This window comes from Pyrus communis, chromosome 3 (genome assembly GCF_041283825.1).
Source record: "Pyrus communis isolate YQ-2024b chromosome 3, ASM4128382v1, whole genome shotgun sequence".
Lineage (NCBI taxonomy): Eukaryota > Viridiplantae > Streptophyta > Magnoliopsida > Rosales > Rosaceae > Pyrus > Pyrus communis.
This window is the reverse complement of record NC_142567.1, coordinates 28,230,871-28,248,260: the sequence shown is the minus strand read 5'-3', so window position 1 is coordinate 28,248,260 and position 17,390 is coordinate 28,230,871. Positions and strand designations below refer to the sequence as shown.

At 34.6% G+C, this 17,390-nt stretch overlaps 1 protein-coding gene across 4 annotated transcripts; it reads right to left on the bottom strand.

Moving 5' to 3' along the window:
* Window positions 1-3,396: 3,396 nt before the first annotated feature.
* On the bottom strand, window positions 3,397-16,082 carry NOF1 (U3 small nucleolar RNA-associated protein). Of its 4 annotated transcripts, none has more exons than XM_068454619.2 (27): window positions 15,921-16,082; window positions 15,512-15,654; window positions 15,255-15,359; window positions 14,908-15,043; window positions 14,179-14,276; window positions 13,626-13,800; window positions 13,279-13,423; window positions 12,354-12,477; window positions 11,680-11,780; window positions 11,458-11,589; window positions 10,936-11,016; window positions 9,590-9,777; window positions 8,372-8,444; window positions 7,432-7,491; window positions 7,269-7,307; window positions 7,099-7,187; window positions 6,784-6,848; window positions 6,582-6,628; window positions 6,192-6,251; window positions 5,683-5,754; window positions 4,992-5,021; window positions 4,778-4,872; window positions 4,591-4,696; window positions 4,365-4,427; window positions 4,128-4,199; window positions 3,651-3,774; window positions 3,397-3,470 (listed from the first exon to the last, which is right to left on the bottom strand). In XM_068454619.2, the coding sequence occupies exons 2-26, from the start codon at window positions 15,537-15,539 to the stop codon at window positions 3,700-3,702; spliced, it is 2,259 nt and encodes a 752-aa protein (XP_068310720.2). In that variant the 5' UTR covers window positions 15,540-15,654; window positions 15,921-16,082; the 3' UTR covers window positions 3,397-3,470; window positions 3,651-3,699. The 4 variants fall into 4 exon arrangements, with proteins under 4 accessions (XP_068310720.2, XP_088547828.1, XP_088547829.1 ...); XM_088691702.1 differs by having other exon boundaries at window positions 15,255-15,356; XM_088691703.1 differs by having other exon boundaries at window positions 3,397-3,456; window positions 15,255-15,356.
* Between the last annotated feature and the right edge of the window lie 1,308 nt (window positions 16,083-17,390).

Sequence of the window (17,390 nt, the reverse complement as noted above, 5' to 3'; positions counted from 1 at the left end):
GTTTTCATCCAACTTTCAATGCTCCGTTTAAGCTCATTTCTCAGCCAAAATCAGTGATTTAAGAACCAAATAAAAGCTAGGAATGTAGGGAACAAAACTATACCCATTGGAAGCCCAGTCGTGGCTGGCATTAACCCAAAAAAGGCTTGAAAGTGCCTGCATCATTCGCCGGAATATGCTTTCTACATTATATCACCCCCAAATCTCATTTTAAGGTTGAAAAACAATATAAGGCTTCGAAATAAAAGGGATGTGAAAGTCTTGAGGCTTACCATGGTCGGGGAAGGAAATGAATAGTGATACGACCATTGTACAGTGCAGGTTCAATGGTTGGGTTACATTCATGGCTCGAAGTCCTAGTTTCTAGGTTGAGAAGCTCACAGATCTCATCGGGGTAATAAGAATAACGATGTTGATGGTGGTGATCTCGGCCTCACGGTTGTACTATGCTTGCCAAGATGAAGGTATGAAAAGGGCTGAGGGAGTTAGGTGCAGGACGAGTGACAAAGAGAATTAAGTGGTGGCAAGTGATAAAGAGAGATGAGGTGGTGGTCTAAAATTCGCTGGAATGGCGAAGGTGTGGTGGTAGCTCAGTGAAGTTTTATCAAGAGGAGAGAGATATAGTTTGAGTGAAAGAGAAATAGTGTTTAAAAATAGAGAAGAGGAAAGGGTTTGAGAGTTTTAAAGAGAGAGAGATGTCCGGGAGAATGGGAAGGAGATGACACAGGGACAAATGAGAGAGGAGACCCACATGGGTGGTCTCACAGACACATATATCCTATAAGAACATAATAAAATAATAAGGATGAATATCTAGAATAGTAAATTTACTAAAATGCCCTTCTGCTTTGTAGTTTCGTAAAATCTACAACATAGCTCCAAATTTGATTATGCTTGCGCCTATGCGTTTGTACTGTCGAGTACTACAGGAATACCCTAAAATAATAGCTTATACACGTCATGAAATAATGGTCAACGAAAGTCAACAAACACCTCTCTAGAGGTATTTTGGTCAAATCACACATTTAAAATTAATAAAATCATAAAATTAAGGACGGGTTGTTACATTAGGCCTCATGACTACATTTTTCACTTATTTTTTTAGCTTTCGCCGTTAAAGGTTCTACTAAATAGACATTTAGTGCTAAAAAAAATAATAAAACCGCTTCAAAATACGTTTTCATTAATGCTCATGGAAAATATTTCACAAAAATAAAAAAATTTCATTTTTGACAAAAAAACTTGGGTTAACACTCACAGTTTTTAGTTGGTTTTTACAAACTTGTATACAAATCATATGTTACACTATTTATTTTCACCTTCAGCTAGGGGTGGGCACTTGGAACCGAAAACCGAAACCAAAACACGAATTGAATCGAACCGCACCGAACGGTTTGGTTTTAGTTTTGGGTTCTCAAAACCGTACTGAAACCGAAACTGAAACTGCACCATATATTGAATGTTATGTTTTAATTAGTTCAACTAGACTAGCCATCCAATTTTAACAAACTTTTGGGCTTCAATACTATATGTTTCACTTATTTTTTTAGTTTTCGACTTAAATAGTCTACTAAATATACATTTGTTGCTCAATAAATCTTAAATCCGCTTCCAAATGCCTTATAAATTTTCCTTAATGCTCAAGGAAAATATTTCACGAAAACAGAAAATTTGCATTTTTGACAAAAAAAACATGGGTTAAAACTCATGGTTTTTAGTCAGTTTTTATAAATTTATACATAAATCGTCATTCAAACTATTTATTTTCACCCTCGCCTCACCATAAAGTTTGAAAATTAAAGTAATACTTTCCGTTAATATTCTTGAGTGTGGAACCCCATTTTAACAATGTATTAAGCCTCACTACTATATTTTTCATTATTTTTTTAGTTCGACTTAAATACTCTACTAAATAGACATTTGGTGCTCAATAAATCGTAAATCCACTTCAAAATGCCTTATAAAATTTTCCTTAATGCTCACGGAAAATATTTCACTAAAATAAAAAATTTGCATTTTTGAAAAAAAAAAAACGTGTGTTTAACACACTCACGGTTTTTAGTCAGTTTTTACAAATTCGTACATAAATCGTCGTTCAAATAATTTACCTTCATATTCGCTTCAACATGAAGTTAGAAAATTAAAGTAATACTTTCCGTTAATATTCTTGAGAGTGGAACCCTATTTTAACAATGTTTTAGGCCTCGCTACTATTTTTTTCACTTATTTTTTTAGTTTTCGAATTAAATAACCTACTAAATATATATTTGTTGCTCATTAAATTGCAAATCCAATACTAAATGCCTTATAAATTTTCCTTAATGCTTACTAAAAATATTTCAAGAAATTGTTTTTTGCAGTTTTGCAAATTCATACATAAATCACCGTTCCATGAATTTATTTTCACCTTCGCCTAAATGTGAAGTTTTGAAAATTAAGGTGAGACTTTCCATTGAGATTCTAGAGGGTGGAACCCCATTTGTCAAAGTTTTGGTCCTCACTATAGTATTTTTCACTTACTGCTTTCAGTTTTTGGCTTAAATATTCCACTAAGTATACATTTGTTGCTCAATAAATCATCAAACCACTTCCAAACACCTTATAAAGTTTTTTTTAAAACTCGGGGAAAATATTTCACAAAAATAAAAAATTTCATTTTGACCAAAAAAAGGTGTGTCACAGCTTTTAGTCAGCTTTGCAAATTCGTACATAAATCACCGTTCAATCTATTTATTTTCACCTTCGCCTCAATGTGAAGTTTTGAAAATTAAAGTGAGACTTTCCATTGAGATTCTTAAGGGTGGACTTTCCATTGCATTATCTTCATGAACGATAGTTGGAGCGCTTGTGTTTTAAGATAAACCACATGAATCTCGAAGACGATGGATCATTGATCTTAACCAAAAACATTCACGGTTGGCTTCATGGAGAGCAAGTATTTCCAAGTGATTAGAGGACATAGCATATGGTGTTTGTTTCATTGAGGGCCATGATAAGTGAACACATGTTCAGTTTGTGAGCATGCTTTATACGGATCGCAAAGAAAACCAACATCTGCACATCCAACAAGATTCTGGTCATGTGCGGGTTTCTCAGAGTAGAGTAGGCTCAAGTATGTTGTCCCACAAGATATCGTAAAACATCTTCAACTCCCTTCCAATGTCGAATTGTTGGAGCTGAGCTATATCTTACTAAAAAGTCGATTGAAAAAGCTATATTTGATCTACTACATTGTGCTAAATATAATAAAGCACATATTGCACGCAAACATAGTACTTTTGAACCAGGACCATTTCATCATGTTTTTTTTGGCGTAATGGATCTTTCTTAATGTCAAGAGACTGATGTATTGAACAATCAAAGCATTCTTCAATTATCAAAATATTACCAGACAACTGAAAAACAAATTCCGAAGTTCTCAATTGCTCATCGTCAAAAAATGATCCCTTGTACAACCTACACATATCAACCTGTCTTGACGCTTTAAAACCCGAGTCAAGGGAAATAAAAAAAAAAAAAGTAAAATGCACGATTTCTTTTAACACTAAAGGGTGGAACTAAAAGTTAAACCTTCCGGAGCAATGGCCGTGGTTTATACTTGGGTCTTGAAAACCAGCATAGTTATCTTTCTCCGAGCAAGAGTTACTTACCAATTGAAGTCATCGATGTCTCGTCTCATGTTCTGCATTTCCAAGGTCTTCAAGAGAAAGAAAACATTTTCATTTTCGATGTCAACATTCTCTTCGCCGAAGCCAATCCCACAATTCTCTCGAGCTGAAATGCAATAAGCGAAAAACAAAAATACACTTGCATATCAAGTTTTTCAGTATTCATTGGTCCGATAATAAAGCAAACAAACATAATACAGAATCTAATTCATATTCGCTACATCAGGCAGTGTAAAACGACAACAGGAGATTAACAAAGTTCATCATATCGATCAGATTCACACAATTCTGATGTTAGGCGGTTTCTTTATTCAATTGATGAGAACCGTGCCAGTTTCTACTATAAAGGATCACTAAGTTGTTAAACATTCAAAACTTCTAGCAAAGTTAACAGCTACCCTATCTCATCCTCATAATCAAAGAACGATCTAGCAATCTTTTAAGAGAACAAAACATTACCCGAAGGAGATCAAATTGAGAAAAGAGCACCGTGCATGCCATGTCATTGGACCCATCAAGCATATTAACAACCTGCAATTAAATCAAAACCGCTTTTGGTTTACGAAAAGAAGAATACGACTGTATCTCAAAATGAATTATATAAAGTATCAAAGACACTTCATTATTATTATTTTTTAATTTGGTAGCTCTCCAATTGAGCTTCTTAAAGAGAATGACTATTTGTATCGCGCTTACCTCAGGGTAAAATTCCTTTCTCTCAGGCAGAGAATATATGATTAAATTCTGAATGCCACGAATCTATTCACCACAAAATAATCGTATGTCAGCAACGAGGCTCAAAATACTGATTTTAAACTTCCGCAAAATACTCTCCAAATTAAGCAACAATATCCAAAATGGAAGGACACAAAATACAACAGCATTTGGACAAGAAAAGTATGCTCAAAGCAGTCTAAAGAACCTTATATCTGTGGTAAAAATGTGATCTCTCAGTGTAAAGCATTATCTTCCGCTTTCCTTCAAAGAACCGAACCCGTGCACGAGAAATATCACTTTGCTCTGCATATCTAACGAGCCACAAAATATTTACTGCGTCAGTACATTTACGACCACACAATCATCACAACATAAATAGGACAGGTTCTTACTCATGAAGTAAACAGAAGGATGCACTCTGTGACTTCAAAAAATTCCGAACTCGAACATATTCAAAGTAAGAACTGATAAATATCATAATCCCGCCCTGAACGAAAGTTTCCAAGTAAAGATATCATGAAAAATTCCAAGGATCATTCAAGGACAATTTAAACAAAAATTTATTAACAACTGCAATTTTAAAAATATTAGGCCTCAAATAATTACCTCAACAGAATCTTTTATCTTTGGGAAGAGCTGAAAACAGAAAAAACACCAAACATCTCAAAATGTGAGTAAAAAGATGCTAAAAAAATCAAGCTAAACTAAAACAGTCAAGCGCAGAGTATTTATTTCAATTTCTTAAGACGCAGCAAGTTCAATGACATGAGTAGGATTTGGGTTAAGATATGGAATATTTTTTCTTTCGAAAAAGACTGAATTTATATCATAAACTTCTCATATTCTCTTCCAACTTCAAGTACAAGTTGTTATAGCTAGTTGCCCCAATCTTCCTAAAAGGCTTGGCACAAAATTATTTAATTCCATAGATTTGACAACACAAACTGCAGGAACTATAACTTGAAAATTAAAACTTATCTTTCAAAGAAATTAAGGGGTTGTTTGCTATCCTTCTTGAACTTTTTGTTGTTGAAACTAATGGTATTAAGTAATTTAGCTACATTCATCATTTTTGAAAACAAAAAATTGGATCCAAGAAGGATACCAAACAGGCACTAAAGAATTCTTCTTCAAGATGGTTCTATCAAATTAATAACAAAGTATTTAACCACAAGTCATAGAGACCTTCTTTAATAAGTCGAACTATAGCAATTTAGAAATCAAATTATAATTGTTTAATAACAACAAACTATAAAGTCTCTTGCGATTAAGGACGCTGCTGGAAAACAGATCAAACCTTTGTAGTAAAATATTCAAAACGAGCATCATCAAAATGTTCTATTGAATCTGCATCAAACCGCTGATAAATCTGGAAGGTTGAAAAGTAACAAAGTGAATTAGCTGAGGAAGTTATTCCATCTGAAACATAATTAAGGAATCAACCTAATTCCTTACACTTTAAGAAGAAACTGAGTACAGTGATACATATATTATATTTTTTTTTCTAGGTAGCCACTTCTCCTAACATAATAAATATTCAAATGACACCAGGAAACGAAAAAGAACAATTCAGAGTCTCAATGTTGTGTGACCCATATTCCCGACAGGTTCTCAATGAATGAAGTCAAAACAATAATCAATAAAGTGTTGAGAATGAGTCTCACATTGATGGGAGGAGGGACACTTAACATTTCTTTTAATGTTTTAATGCAACATAAATTAATAGAAGCATCAACACATCTCAGTGGGTGAAAAATATCACAAAACCATCCACAAATCAACACAAAATAAAGTTTATGCCTATACCTGGCGGACTTGAAGGACCACTTTAGGAAGAACTCCTTTATGTTCATGCACCAGCTTCACCTAAAGTTATCACAAACTCAGTATTTAAGAATTTTTGCATTTTGTGAACCATAAAATAAGCATTGCCAATCTGAATATTTGAAGGAAAATAGAAATTGGAGTTTTCCTTTTGCATTGTGTTGGCAAACAGCCATTTTATATTAATTTATATAGTTTTTTTAATTAATTTAATATTTTCTATTGATATCATTTAATCCATTGTACGATCAGTGGACAGTAGAGCCCAAAAGCATAAGAGAAGACATAAAGCTATAAAAGATATTTTATAGTCCAAAAATATGTGCAAACTGAACAAATAATCAAGCTCTAAATGTTAATTTTTATACATACCTTCCCATGGTAATTACTGCAGTGCTTGTTGAACAAATTGTTTATATCTGCAGTAAAAAGCATCGGGTTAAAGACTGATCAAGAACTGGAATGCATATATTATTGATTTTCTTATAATTTCGAATTTTATCACGAGTGAATATCAATATAAAAGAAAGAAAAAAATTTCACATTTGCCATCAAAGAAAAGGAGAAATCTTACCTGGATTTGAATAATAACTCAAAAGTATTGTTTGCCTATAGAAAGGTGCATATCCATCTAGGTACCTGACCATGAAAAACATTGTTGAGTTGGTTTTCATGACATGTGATATAGATCAGTAGCTTCACAATCAAATTTCCAATCGGAATACAACATTTTCATAATGAGTTCTACTTCTTGAGATGTTCATAACAATTTAGGTTGTATAGCAAGCACTTTGTTACTAATAGTGTGAGGGAGGAAACTATAAGGATAAATTGCCATGCCTGGCACAAAACATTGTTAATACTTGAAAAGATAGACAGCAAAACATACCACGGTCTTATCCGCATGACATCAGTTCCATGCTGCTTAGATGGTATGTGGTTCAATTGTTCAACAACAGACTTCAAAAAGTCCCAGTTCTGGATATTTTATCAGAAAAGAGAAGATATAAATTTTGCAAGCACCATATATTTCAAGTAGATAATTGATCACACTATTACCTGCATCGTTATAACATCTGCATGATCAATAACTAGAACCTGCCACATCAGAACATATGTCTCCATCAATGGAAGGGAACCATCAAAGCATAGGAAAAAAAAAACCCCATAATAAGCATACAAGCGTACTTCCAAACACTGACAGGTTGGTCAGATATATTACCTCTATGGAAGAAAGATAGTCGACATCTTTTTCTTTATTTAATTTAGCATCATCAATTTTCTGTAAAAATACAGGTCCAGACTCATTATAATAGATTTAAAGGAAGTGTAAGCCAATCACAAATGTAAACAAATGACCAACCTCCAACCTTAGAACACATAGATAAAGTCCACACTCCTATATTTAGAAAAAAGTATTTCATTTTAAGATGATTCTTGCAAAGGAGTAGGTGGCTTCAATAGGAAAGTTGGTTACAGAAACTAGAGACAATTATATAATTATCCATTCTTTTTAGTTTCTTTCCCAGGAACCTTCAGTTTTCTTCTTGTTATTTAGAGGCAAGAAGGCCAAATGTGTCATTTTAACACATCTTAACTACTTTGATATAAAAGAAAGTAATTTTTGAGAAGACAAGCATGCCTGCATATATCCAAATAATTATGGGAAATTAGATAACCAACTGCAATACAAAAGTCCAAGTAATACGTCTGTTCCAAGCATGCTAAGACTAAAAGAAGTCATAGCTGGTTCTTGTGTCCCTTAAATACAGAATTCAAAACCTTGTGTACTTATTTTGCCTCTTAAAAATTATTATCACTGTACTGCATCTATTTAAATCACCAAGTGCAATAATTTCCTTATCTAAATCTGCATCCATCTTCAAACATTAAGTTGACCAAGGGTGGTCATGTAAACCTTTACATTAACCATTGATAGGCACTTCTTACTTATCAATTAACTACACTGAAAGTAACGAAGAAAAAAAGGGCAATGCCTCAAAGAAATACATTGGAAGAATAACAAAAATGGACTTCTAGGATTAGATTAATAATGGAATTTTTTTTCGGATTCTGGTGTATAGTAGTAGTTTCATAACAGGTCACCAGTGGAAAAAATCAGATTAGGAACTTTGAAAGTGAAAATAAAGTTGATCGCTTACTTTCAACAAACCAACTGAAGAAGCAACTATAATATCTGAGGTATAGAAATCACTGTACAGCTTTATGCTCCTCCTACAAGGCAAAGATTAAAAACTGAGTTGAAATCTCAATCTATGTCGTCTCTATTTAAATGTCCGCCAGTAAATTTTTTGAACAAGAAAAATAAAAGCATGAAATTGTTAAACAAAAGTGAATATAACTTTTAGCACTCTTTGATCACTCTACATTCAACATAATAAGTTAGAATTTCGACCAAAAAAAACATAAAAAGTTAGAACATCATAAGCGGATGACTTCACAAAATTCCGATATAATCCTTCATTACTTTAACTAATGATTCACAATTAAAAAATGATTTAAAAGACTTTGTAGCCATTAAAGGATCACATGTAGCTGATGTTGCACTGGGGCCAAAAGATCTAAAACCTCAAAATTCCAATTACAGTTTTGCAAGATACAATGAAGCCATCCACACCATTAACAGACAAATTGGTGCTAAACAATATCATAATAGTTCGGCACACACAGAAGAATGCTTCTAAAATGATTCAGTCAAATATTCAAGTGACGGGAAGAGACATGTGCCTTGCTGGCCACTAATGTCGCACTAACTTAAGAAGTACCCATACTAGATTACACAGATATGACTCTTGAATGGTTCACGTTGCATAATCAATGTTCAGTATTAAGTCTCCAAATATAAAATAGTTAGATTTTTGACATTTAATAAGGTCATTCCTTTCTTTCATTGAAGCCTAGTGTTAAATTGAACTTTGATTGGTACGAGAGGAATTGTAGGTACTATAATAAAAACATATCACCATGCATATATATGTTATGTACTATATACCCACAAACATAAATTACATACAGCTTTGCACTTAAATATATTTTAAGAACAATGTACCTAATCAACAAACACTGTAACTCTTCTAAAACCCACCACCAGAACCAAACATCAACTGTTGATGCTTACATTGTCCACCCACGTTAAGGCTCAAAACTTACATGTTCTACCAAAGATACACTATCTACTTAAAAGGCCACAAGATACTTGTAAGTTAAATCTCACATATAATATGTTTTTTTTTTACTTTTCGCGTTGCATAGAAGATTACAGAATACCCTTAGTAAAGCAACAATAAGAGCAACTATTCACCAGATGGTCCTTACTAGTCTAAAATAGGTAATCGTTGTTATAAGTTAAAATAACTTACTTTGTGAACTTGATGCCAACCATGAAGTCATCCTTGCTATTTCCTCCAAAAAGTACTTGAAAATCACTAGGCTTTGAAGACTTGTGAGGTTTTAGAATTTCCTGGCCAAGTGGTGTTATTTCTTTTTCATCCTCGTTGTCATCAGTTCCGAACTCTCTAGAAAATCTATCCATGTGCTCCACATTAACCTGAGAAAGAGAACATATGGTATTAAGAATAAGGTAAATCTGCCTACTATTCACGTCATTTCCTTCAATTAAGAATAAGGTAAGCCCCACTTAGTGGGATGAGGCTTTTGTTGTTGTTGTACACCCAGCAATTTCCCAAACTCATTCATGGACTTGAATTTGAAACTGGTTCTCTGCCCACAATCTTTGGGAGTTTCCTATAGCGAATAGTAGGCAGCTACCTCTAGGAATTGGACCCCAGACCACGTGGGAGCAAACCATAGACTTGATGGTTCGACTAAACCCTCATTAATTGATAGATAAATGTGATTATGAGAATGCAAGTAAAACTCAGAAATATCGATGTAGACATATTCAGAAATTTAGCATAAAGTTTGGAATCTTCTTCAGCAACTAATATATGGTGTACAAAGTTTACCAAGATGAATGCTTGATAATTGAGCTTTCAAGCAACAGAATGTAACAATGTAGCTTCAACTAAGAACAATCTCAACAACCCTAAACATATCAACATCTAAGGAATTAAAGAAGTATGCCCTTGGAAGTCGTATCATCAGATAATAACAGACTAATAATTGTATCCTGTGCATTCTTCTACACAATCAAGGATCTGTTTAAATGTGTTTGTGGGTAGAGGAACTGCATATGAGATATGTCGGACAATACACATCCATGTAGAATGAAACATTGGCTCCATGTATACTCAAGGGGACAACCACCCTCAAAACACGGTGAAAGGCACCCAAAATACTCCAACCTATACAAACGGGAATCATCCATTACTAAATTCTGAGGTTCTATGTCTATTGGGTAACTGATCCGCATAATTTTCTAGTGATTGCATGTTTGTGGTTATAACTCCTAAATCAAAACTATCAGAGATGCCAAAAGTTGAATAAATAAATGAATAAAATTGAAAGTTTCTATAAGAAAAATTAAACAAGGGTAGAAATAGAAGCAATGGGCAGGGAGCAAGGTAAAATTAGTCCATGAAACGGGGGCACAACCATCGTCCAAACATACTAAAGGATTAAATCTGACCTACCTCACATAGTACCATCAAGAGAAATCTTCACATATTACTTTTACATACAACATTTGTGGAGATCAACCAGTGCATAGCTTGTACAAGAAAAGAAGAAAAATGAAAAGAAATACCTTGTGAGCTGAAGGAGTAAGTTGTATTATCCTCTTAACAACACGGAGTGCAATGCTTGCCATTGGCAATAGGATCAAAACCTGGTAAAGAAATAAAGCAAATCCTCTTCACTATAAATGCAAATTACAATATCTCATTTGAAGATATATGTTCTTTTCTCCACAATAGAGATATGCGTTTTAATTCAAGAGATGACTTTATACGCAGCATAATGATGATACGATCTACAAGTATAGCCATACATTGTTTACAAAATCAAATTGCAACAATTACAATAAATAGATAGTAGTTCATGGTCCCCGAACCAAGTGTGCCCAAATTTGAAACACAGTGCCCATATAGGACCACAAACAAGATATACACTACTCCCTCTCCACCAAATAAAACAAGATACACACTACATGGCTTGTACAAAAAAAAGGATATACACTATTATATGAATGACGTTATAAAAACGATATACACTGTCATGAGGAATCCAAGTCCAGTATATTTATAACAAGAACATCACACTTGTATACCTTAGGACGAGTAAATCCATGGTCCAGGAAACTATCATCAGTAGGAATTTCATTATTAGCAGTTTCTCGAAGCTTGGACACTTTTGCATCATTCTTCATTACAAGATCTCTAGTTTTGAAGACATGATTCAGCTGCATATAATTAATTATTATAAGATGACAATTTCTAAAATAGAACATAAAGATATTGATATTTTTCAAGGAATAGGAACAAGCACATACACACTGCATAATGTATGCATCCATGACATTTGAGTCTTCTGTAGAGCCTCTGTGATAAAAGGGCTTTTTGTTGCAGTGCAATATATCCCGATAGCTGTTGACTGAGGAACATGTACACATCAAAGTTGTAAGAAGCTTACCACTCAAGAAAATTGAAATGAATATTTATGTATAGAATTATTTTCCATACAAAAAACAATCAAGTATTTAGAAATAAGATATAATTAACGCTAGTATATCATGTCCACTTCTTCCCGTATATTCCTTACTGTACATATGACATTTCATACGATCAAGATTAATAAAGCCTCATGGAAGCTGAAGTTCCACTAATGAAGAATAGGAATGAATCATAACTTGCACTTTTAATATTTCGATTTAACCTTAGTACAGATTAATTTTCTTGTTCAAAAGCTCCATAAGAAAATGTCAGATAAAAGCATGTCAAGTTTATAAGGACATATTTAGCATTGAAATTCCACAGTTGCACAATTATCGAGGTGTGTTTTTGGAACAAAGTTGGGAGATTGAACCCCACCAGCTCCAATAAAAAAATTAAAATCATAGCAACTATTTAAGATAGTAGGAATTAAGTGGGGACATGTAGAACTTAATGATATAGATCAAGCCATTGCAATAACAAGTAGCCAGTGCAAGTCAAATTGGGGACTCACACAGGGAGAAGAACAATCTTTCTCTAGATGAATGAAAATCATTGCCTCCAGATTTGCAATAAACATCTAACCAATGCTTATACAACTTTTGCTTCAGACCATAACAAGAGTTGGGGTCGTCATCCTGAAAAAATAATACTCAAAAAAGAAAAAATTAAGGGACATTATGAATATAATTGTGCAAACTGCAGAACAAGAAAAAAAAATTAAGGGACTGTAATGCATACATACTATACTTAGCATGCGAAGGAACCACATGGATCATGTATTTAAAAAAATTACCAAAAACATCAAAATTTATTGACAAGGAAAAAGTAAAACCCTGAAGGTGAAACACAAGGGATCCATCTCTGCCCAAATAACACTTCAGAAAGTATGAGAGGACCATGAGAATGAATTCATAACCACCCCACACTTTAGATGAATTAAAGCAAAGAGGAACCCCTAAAACTCTGTCTTTTAAGAACAAAACACACCACAATCTGCTCCTTTCCAACAGAAAGTTGATGAGATTTTTTTGAGAGAAATGAGCGGTGAGAAGATGGGGATCATAAAATATAGTACATTCAGCAAAACCTAAAATCAAAACGAAAAAGGGTCGGCCAAAGGAACTTGCTAATAAGAGGAATAGTGTATTCTTAGGCTTAAGCTTGTGGAGATTTCGATCAAATGTGGTTTGTCAATAAGAGTAAGTATGATTTGCTCTAAGAGGTGGTTCTTCCAAAGTGTGAAGAAAGCAACTCCTATCATTACTCCCACTATTAAATAGAAGGAATGATAGATAAGGAAGAATAAAGGTGGATTACGTTGCCTTTACACTGGAAGGAGCTTCAATGGACAAAACCAATGCAAAAGAGATCATTTCAAGAGCTTTTACAAACAGACATAAAATGAATATAGTGCAAGTCATAAATGGGTAACATACTTTTGTAAAACACTCTCCTGTTCCTGCCCAGTTGCCCTTTGTCATCCCAACAGCAGGCACCTCCCACTCGTATGTCCACTTCTTTTTTGACAGATTTTCAACCTCAGCTTTTGTTAATTTGTGCCCCCAGTGTATATCAAAGGAACTGCACAATACAAGATATAATAGGGGAATATAAAGTGTATATAAGCATACAATCTGATTTAAAAAAGATGCCAAAATGGGAAGACATACAAACATAAAAGCTAGTGGTGATTACATCAAGCTTAACACGGAATATAGTAATAATGTTATTGTATAATATAAATGCAAAATCCAAATGAACAAGATATTTCATGTAAATGCACCTCAAGCACATTGATGGTTCAACAGCAGATTGAGAACTGGTTCCCAGGTCCTGTTCTGCATCCGAATCATGAATCTCTTCATCATCCAAAGCAGAGGTCTCCTGATCATCCTCATTTTCAGAATCTTCACTATGCTCCTCAATTCCCGCCATTTCAGGGTCATCATCATCAACTCCTATGCAAGTATAGAGCATGAATTAAATAATATGGAGTGCAGCACAATCTAACACAAAAGATCAATTTGACTCTGCTTATGAAGAAGTAAGACTACATCTTAATCCAATATCACATAGGAGATAAAAACAAAAGTAAGCACCCATGCTCACTACAGTAATGTATGCCTTCCATACAGCATTGATACATGACTTTATGAACCTCAACTATGGGCTTTTGGTTACTTATTTAAAATACAAAGAATGAAAAAGGTTGTGGGATCCAGGAGGCCAGTATCCTTACAACAGGAAATGCACAAGTATTGTGTGCAAAACAATTAGGAGGGCAGAAACAACAAAATTGTTTTCTACTATTTGAATATAAAACATAAACGTTCTACCTTCTTCATCGTTATCCGCATCCTCTGAGTCACTAGAAGATTCACTTCCATCATCTTCGGAATTTTCAGAATCACTTATACCTTCTTCTTGTCTTTTTCTATACAAAAAAGAAGTGGATGACAACATGTTAGTTGTAAATTCCTTGAATGAATCAACCAGTTTCAAATTAATAACATTGAGAGAAGAAATTTCCTTTTTTGAGCTGCCTAATAATGAACGCACAAAGCTAGATTGCTATCAACTAAACGTGGATGTAGCAAAGGTGTGAATCCAACTTTTTTGAGCTTTATATTTTTCTTAGTCACAATGTGCTGACATAACTCATCAAACCAAAATCCGGCAATACAAACAAAATTGAGTCCATAATGAATTGGAAAGGACATCGCAATCCTTTGTTCTTTTGCTAAGTACAGAAGACTACAACGTATGGAGAAATTACAAATGTGAAACCCAGAGTGCACCCTAGAAAGGAGTACTTGACTCCTAGAGGCGCCTCAGAACCTTATAAACCACATTTTATATGCAACCCTTAAACATCACAGAACAGAGCATAACAAAACTAATAATTGGAGGTCACATAAGAACCAAAACAAGCTCAAACAACCCAAAAATCACTGCCTTATGCACACTTAATGTTGGGGACAAAAAAATACCTTTTAGAGTTTAGCAAATACAAGTAGACGCTAAAAAAACTGAAAATAAACCCAGGACTTTGAGAAAACCCTTACCTCAGCTTATACGCAGCAGAAACAGATTTACTAGATGATCCCAGCGTCATTAACAGTTTGTCATACATGGATGGCTCTTTATAAACCGTTTCTTCTTCAGAAACCACACCGTTAGATTCTTCGTTTGGTAGTTCCCCTGTATTAGAATGATCTTGAATGTGAATATGAAAACAGTGGCAATTAAATCAATATCTCCAATTCGTTAACCAGATATAGATCCCCTAACAATTGGGTGGAAACTCTCACAACAGATACAAATGGGGAAAAAAGCCAATTCTCTTCAAAGACTAAAGGTAAAAATTAACACGAATTCGGACTTCAGAAACACTATAAAAAGGTAAAAATACCTGAGGAAGTGGACGTGGGACTGTGTGCAACATTTTCTTCTTCAAGACGACGACTTTTCTTGCCCGTGTTGAACCTGTTGGGCATTTTGCGTTTTCCAAATCCTGCTAAGGAAACACAACAATGTCTGACCAATAAGTATTGCAACGGAAACGAAGAGGAAGCTACAGATTGAACAAAAATTCAATTTCAATGATGCAATGGAGACAAAGAATCATGCTAATTCAGTTCATGGGCAAGGAACCAAACCAAAACTTACCTACGTTCTTGCCTGATTGTTTTCCCATGTTGAGAGGAAAAAGAAAACCGGAAATTTCGCACCAGAAAATCCCTCAATTCGAGTACAGACTTGGTTTCGGTTAAAGCGACCGGAGGAGGATGAGAGTTTGTTGGAGATGAAGCCTGAGGTCATTAATTTATAGTCAAACAGAATGCCAAAGCATGAACAGAACATATCAAACAAATTTTAATTCTACAAAAACGAAAAAGAAATTAAATTTTCTCCACCATTTTTTCCACAATAATTTTTCAGCTAGAACTTTGCATCATCAGTCTCTGATAAATTAAGTTTTGACAAATTATGTATAGAATTCCACTTCCATGGTTCGGAACACTCAAAATACCAAATTCAAATCAGAAACGGGAAAATTCGGAGTTTGGGAGCTTACGTTCTGCCTCGCGGTGGTGAAGGCGGGCTCTTGCAACTGCGTTGGGAGGGGTCTACTGGTTTAACGTGTAAGTGAGGAGGAAATCGAGGTTTTTGGGGTTCAAGGATTTTTACTTTATTTTAGTTAGGGTTTAGGGTTTAAGAACGAGGTAGAGGTGGGTTAGGTAAACGTCCACGCCAACAACATCGATATTGTTCATATTTGACCACCTACTCAATCCGTCAGGTATGGAGTTTTATCACAAAATGTTTCGGTGTTAGTTAGAGTGGGATAATTCTATTTAAAGAGTTTGTTCTCAAGCCTTCGGTCAATGTGGGATAGAGGAATTCTAACACTCGCCCGCACGTGAGATCCTATTTTTATGGGACACATGTGAAGTTTGACACATCGACAACCATGTATAGCCAAGCTGGGGCTCACTCGTTCACGCGGGATCAATGGAGACCCACACATTCACACGGCATCTCTTGATTATCCGTGCAACTCATGGTGGCTGAGCAAGATGGAAACTTTGCTTTGAGAGAGAGGGGGGTGGTGGAAGGCGCCGCAGTGGCTGGGCAAGCTGTGCGGCGGAGAAGGCGGCGGCTTGCCATCTCCATGCAACTCGCGGTGGTTGTAGCGAAAGAGGAGTTACAAATGTTAATACGAATGTGAGAAACTTTTTGTTATAATTCTGAATTGAGTTCCGTTTGTGACCATATGTTCGTAAAAATGAGTACTATTCGAAAATAATAAAATAAGAGTGGAAAAATGAAAGAAAAAATTGAGGTCCACATGGAAGGCCTACGTGGCATCTTAGGGGTATTTTGATAATTTCACTACTATTGAGAATAAAATATGATTAATCTCGAGATGGGATGTCACATCGACTCAATGCATAGCAACCCAAAAAAAATCAAATTCTTAATTTCTTCTTTTAAACAATATTTTCTGATTGTTGAATGTTAATGCATAGCAAATATTTATAATCAAATTCATAGGCACATACGGTATAATCTTATTGGGTGGTGGATATCACATATGTTCTAGGGAGAAACTTTTACGTTCAAGGGAGAAGAGAGACTCCACAAGTCCTAATGAAACGAATTTTAAGTTTCAGAAAGTAAAATGATAACTTTTGAATTACAAAATAAAAGTAAGATTAAAATCGAAGATTAAAATCGAATTTCAAGATGCGTTGCCAAAAATAAACCTTTTATTTTCCTTTAGACTTTAGCATTAGTTGTAGGAAAGAAACACTCTTTCTCTTTCTTCCAACCCAAATTGCGAGACCAATGCATGTCTAAACTCCACAACACGAACTTATAAGTCTGAGAAAGCTCAAGGCCATCATCAACAATTTGTATGTCTTTTGTGGAAATTATTTATGCATGTCCTTTATTATGGTTTCAAAACTTGCAGTAACGTGCGGACAATTTTTCAGGTTGATTCTAAAATCTAAAGTCAACTTATTCTCCACGACCCTTGCGA